General features: G+C 41.8%; 2 protein-coding genes across 2 annotated transcripts in view; one reads left to right on the top strand and one right to left on the bottom strand.

Annotated features, from left to right (window-relative positions):
• T265_04428 (hypothetical protein) overlaps nucleotides 1-5,805 on the bottom strand; it is a gene marked incomplete at both ends in the record, with an annotated part of 97,384 nt that overhangs the window by 27,350 nt on the left and 64,229 nt on the right. The window contains 2 exons of the mRNA XM_009169173.1: nucleotides 1,188-1,350; nucleotides 3,632-3,831. Of these exons, the coding sequence (XP_009167437.1) occupies nucleotides 1,188-1,350; nucleotides 3,632-3,831 (363 nt within the window). The remainder of the gene's footprint in view (nucleotides 1-1,187; nucleotides 1,351-3,631; nucleotides 3,832-5,805) is intronic.
• T265_04426 (hypothetical protein) overlaps nucleotides 3,769-5,805 on the top strand; it is a gene marked incomplete at both ends in the record, with an annotated part of 32,632 nt that continues 30,595 nt past the window's right edge. The window contains one exon of the mRNA XM_009169171.1: nucleotides 3,769-3,850. Within this exon, the coding sequence (XP_009167435.1) occupies nucleotides 3,769-3,850 (82 nt within the window). The remainder of the gene's footprint in view (nucleotides 3,851-5,805) is intronic.

Here is a 5,805-nt window from a genome sequence, read left to right as displayed (position 1 = left end):
TAGTGGCAGCAGTTAAATTACACGATATTCATCTACGATAGGGTTGAATCCCACATCATGAAACATCCTCTATCATCGTGATTGAAGTAACACATCAATAATCGATACAGATGCGTAGACGATACAGAAAAAGCTGTTGTGAACTTTCTCTCTTCTCGTTCCAACTCACTGGGAAAATAGACCATCAAGGGTGTCCAAACCGAACCTCCTAGCAAGAACACAATCTTTCACTCGTGATTCCCCTCAAATGAGATATGAGGGGACTGTTTTAAATCGAAGTGTCTGGTATCCCCAACAAACGCTTTGCATTGCTGTGGGAATCGCGACGAATCTTCACATTTTTGGTGCCCTTGGTGGAGTAGTGAACCCATAAATTGTCCATAAAAATTTTCAGGAAGATTATATTTAACGCCTTACGGCTGCTTATTGCGGTATCGCTGAAGACACATACAACAACTTTATCCATTAGTCACAACACACAATCGCGTCATTCTTTCTGAGGACACAAAGTGAAAAATTATGCCGCTGGATTCAACATCATAATCTAACAGAGAGTATCCAGTCCAATCGAGAACGCTGCGAATATGGTCATGCAGCATCAGTTGCTTAATTTATAATACAGGTACTGAGTGGCTGTTGATCGGATCTATCGGATCAATATTCTCCAAGCATAAAATATTATCTTTTAGAAGTTACAAGTGCGTCAGATAAAAGTTGATCATACAATCAGCGAACAGCTGCTTTGTATAGGAGTCGGGGACCTGGATGACCAAGTTTATACATAAGCCGATGATCGGAAAAACGGAAGAAGAAGCCTCTCAGAAACCACTTGAGCATTCCACTTGCTGTGAGAGGTCTTGAAACCGAAGAGAAGCAAAGGCAACGGCCGACAACAGCGTTGTGTAACACAAGACGTGATGTCAACACGATTTGCTCGAACACCGACCCGTTATAACTGGATAAACTGGCGAAAAAAATGACTCCTCTTAGCCAGTCGCTTTGCCATGGAAACGAAACAGGAGGTATGAAGAACATCAACATATCTTCAAACAGTTCAGAACATTCCATTTCTAACCGTAATGTTAGATATTCTTCACCACTGTGTGCGAGACTGTCAGATAGTTGCTGGAAAATCCAGCTTTAATGAGGTCTGGTAGAGGGCAGACACTGATTACTGTGATACTCACATGTTCTTCATCCCTTCGCTGATAGTGGAAGACACAAGCACTTCTGGTAACCCTTTGATACGGTGTTGCTGGATCAACTCTGCCAAAGTGTTCTTCGCTTTAGTAGCATCTTCGTGACGTTCGACGACATCGCCCTCGATAATACAAACGACCAAAGTAAGACCTGCACGGACAACGACGCACAATGAATATCAATGAGAAAGAGTACAAAAACGAGGCTTAAGTTACAAAGCTCGTGGAAAAGACGGTCTTACATGGTTGTCATTTCAATAGGGAGATCGAAATAGGTCAGTTTTGATGACTGGGCTCTTCCAAAAAACGGGAAAACAGTATTTAAACTCTATTCTTACGCGTTGTTATTCCATTTCATTGTCAGCAGTTTGTCAAAATTAGTTTGTAACCCCTGTCGCTAGGTTGGTAGTCATCTGATTAGTTGCTGCTGCTGATGCTGATGATGATGATGACACGAGTGAAACATAGGAGGAAAGTTACAACACACAAACTACGTCCGCTACTAAGTTGCTCAAAGCACTGACGAATACATGGTCGACACAAATATGTCCACAATTTATCTGATATTTGCCTCAATCAGAAGAGGAATAGACCTGAAATGTATAAGACAAAAGCCCAGGGCATAATAATCATTCTCCTAATTATTAGATATGAATTGATCCAAATGAGTAGAACATTTTATCACGGCTTGTAAGCTCCATCTATTTGAGCGCACTACATAAAAGCATCAATCACTACTGAAACCCGGCTTGTCGGCCCGCGTTCACAGATTAGCTGGGACAAACAATATAAATGATGGCCGTCTTATGTGTGACCTATACAAAAGCCTATATATGCTGGCGCCTCGGCACGCAATTCGTTGATGCGTTTCCGCATAAATATTCATCTACCCGTACCATTTTATTTCAACCTATAAATCCACATGACAGAGGAAATCCATCAGCGTTCTTCAGTCACGCAAAGGATATGAGGCACCTGAAGCAAACATTTACAAACCAATCAATCTGCATAATTTCAGAAGCAGAACGTGAAACGAGTAATTAAGTACTGAAAACTAATTAGGTTGAACAACCATAACCACAGCATCAAGTGTTTTTGGAGAATTTACGTTATAGTGGGGCGCAAATGCGTGACGTCGCATACCTCTGTGCTTTAACCAATATTTTGTTTAGAAAGCATTGGTCCGCCCGCCGTCCCACGTATCTCTCGTATCTTGCCAGAACTGACATCACCGATACTCTTCTATCAACTAGCGTTCATGTAGACAGAGTGCTTATTCACATGTGTGAGCAACCCACATGCTTATGGTTGCATCGCTTTCCGAATACTGTTTTCTCGTCAGGGAGTTTTGAAAAACAAAAGGCGGCTACGTATTCTACCCTCTTCTGTCCCCTTCTGGTTGCTGCGTTGACGATGATCACAAAAGCCTAAAAGGTTACCTCCTCCAGTAAAGGAGAAATTAGGAGCCAAACAGCTGGGTTGAAACTATGGAATTCTGAACCATACATCAGACCAAACTCTAGAGGAAGGATACACGTTATCCTGCATTGGTGTATGTATGAATAATCCGTGCCGAAAGGATCGGAATCATCCCAACATGCTGCCCCCCCTGCCAGTTCCGTTCTTTTTCCCATCCTGGCATAAATAGTCTAGTTGATCCATCCAAAACGGTAGAAACGCGGCTTGAGTCTTATTCTCATTAGGGCTTATCATATATGTACCTCGTTGGACATGTTTGGATTTGGATCCCGGATAACTAACAAATAAGGCGGGCGTGTTAGCTGCCATCCTTGACACAATGGGAGCATCTGACCGAGTTGACGTCTTTCAGCTTGAGTGATGAGATTGGCTTGCCAAGGGCTTCGTAGTTGTCCTGGAGGTGTTGATCAACACCAGTTACACACCGCCACGGATTTTGGAAACGTTGTGGACGTTATTATTATTATTATTACTACTACTATTATTTTTGGCATAAACAGTTGTCCCTGAGCAGTTTTTGGAGTGAAGCCACCAGCTCAGAAAATAAAGGAATCACAGTGACACTTCCGAGCTGAGAAATTAGTTCACTAATAAGGATTGCGTCCATTTGAAAGGTTTTATTGTGAAGCACAACGGCACCACCTGAGCCCTATCCTTTGTAACGTAAAATGCGGATTGAAACAACATACCTATATACGATAACCTATACGAAAGCAGCGCAGAACGTTCAGCGATATTTCCGTCATATACACTATGATTACCGTGATCAGCTGAGTGATGTGAAATCTGTAACCGTTTGTAATCGCTCGAAAAAACAGCATTATAAAGATTGGGAAAATCGACTGAGTGGAAATACGGGTGTTCATGCTTTTTCGGCGTCTTCTTTGCGCAATAATAATTTGGACGAGATGGGAAATGTACGAATAAAACAGTTGAGAGACAGTTAATCATACCATGACCAGCCTTCAGCTGATGTACCAAGTCCAACAGGCCGAGATGACGAAACTGGAGGCTGTCATCCACAGGCAAGTATACCAAAATCTGAGGTCGCCAGTTCTTTGTGTGGATCGGTTTGATTCCCAGTTTCAAAATGGCTCGCGTTGCTGTGGACATCTGGAATCCTCGAGTCGCGTCACCCCATTCCTTTGAGGCACTGAATGAGGAGGAAGGCGGTTTGTGATGGTGTCGAATTACACGTGAAGTGACGGATAAAAAGTATGAAAAACATGAAATGTTTTTCGGGTAAAATGGAATGCGGAAAATCTTTGTGGTGAATTTCCCCCCACTTAACAATAAAAATATATAGAAAACAGAATCATTTCGTCGAGAAAGCTAGATGGCCAGTGGATAAATGTTCGGTTTTGCAGTGCAGACAGAAGTCGGCAGCGAATCCTGGAGTGATCCCAGTGGAGGTAGTCAATAACTATGGATGTCTTGGTGATTTCTGACAATCAGATAAACGCTGTGATATACTTGCCACTTTGCCATGTAGGAAACCAGTCGTCGGACCTTTTGGTCGCTGCAGTGGTCTAGGTCTTCCGTAGACGATCACTCCAAAACAATACCAATACAAAATCCGGAGCTCACTAAAACGTAACAATTTTTCAGAAGTCTTTTTCCGGTCACTCCCAGTCAGTCAAATCAATCCATCTTAAAATACCATTGTGGGTCAAGTCCTCCTCAAAATAAACGACAGCAATCACTAAGTTAGTAAAGACAAGAATTGATCCATATTCAGAAATAGATATATCAGCATTACACCTCTGTTTGGAACGTATGTTATGACAAAACAACCTTATGCTTGGGCTACCATAAACATGCATAAGCTAGAAAGACAGTAGCTACTTGATGGACACACTAATAATTTCTTAAAACAAACCAACGAAAGTTTATTACTCAGTACGTCATTTGGATGTTTTTCTAAAAGGACCTGGCTCGGTAGGGTACTGAAAATTCTTCGAGGTGTTAGTCCGAAGACCTAGTCGTTCTAGTGACAAGGGAAATCTCACTGTCAAATGTTACAAGCGGTATAGTGGAAACAGCCAACTTCCTTAATGTTAAGCTACCAGATATGGTTGGAGCTAACACTGAATGAAAATCCCGATCGAGGTGTACTATATTAGCAAGCCGAAAACAGCTTCCCAGAGGAGTAGCAGACGAGATAGTCTGTCTGGTTTGTACGGAAACGCACAGCTTGGTCAGTTGCAAAACGTGTTCAATCACGCGCCTCAGACACAGCTGTCCAATACCTGTCTGCCAAGAGATAAAAATCCTGGACGAACAAGTCGGCAGGTTTTGCTGTGACAGTGGAAATTGGTGGTGAGAGGTTTCTTGAAACTAAGTGAGAGTCAACGGTGCAATGAGACTGGGTCAATTTCTCTTTTGCGGTCTGGCTCCTTGAAAACATAGAGAATGAGAACGAAGCCATACATCCTGGCGAATTCGCGAATAAAAATCGTGCGCAACACTTATCCAATAGAGTTTTTCTAAAAAGAGAGTGGAATGTCCTGGTCCCAAATTTATTCGTATCAATGGATAGACTGCCTTGCAAAAAAGAAGTGCTTTCAAGTAAAGTGGCTTAGTCACCTACACGAAAGGTATTTTTATGTGTGTGCCAAAACGTAATGAAAACTAGTAAATTCAGTACTCACGTACGGAGTACTGGGCATTATTAGTAATTGTAATAGAATTTTAATTCTACTGTACTAACGCTAGAGGATATCTATCCCTGCTGGACACGCTCCATGGGAGTGATCGGAAAGGAGATTGTGGGACACTTTCGAATACACAAATGTCATCAAGATTAGTTTCACTATTGGATCTCGTACATTTCAAAGTTCATTGTTAAAAAAGCTTAACCGATGTTAACGTACATTTTTTGCATGAAGTAAGCTTCAAGAATGATACCTCAATCAACAATATATGAAATTGCCTTAAAGAAACCTATGCAGTTATAAGGAACATAGGACAAAAGCAGGCAAAATGCTACCGGAAGATATATTGGTAAAATCGCATGAGTCTAGTTTCATACCTAAGTTATAGAAAACGTAGAGGAACTGAAACACCACAAAAAAGACGGACATCAGCCAGTCTTCAGAACATAATGCAATCAACCAATAGCGGACGC

The sequence above is a fragment of the Opisthorchis viverrini genome, assembly GCF_000715545.1.
Source record: "Opisthorchis viverrini unplaced genomic scaffold opera_v5_73, whole genome shotgun sequence".
NCBI classification, from domain to species: Eukaryota; Metazoa; Platyhelminthes; class Trematoda; order Opisthorchiida; family Opisthorchiidae; genus Opisthorchis; species Opisthorchis viverrini.
This window is presented reverse-complemented; position numbering and strand designations above follow the sequence as displayed.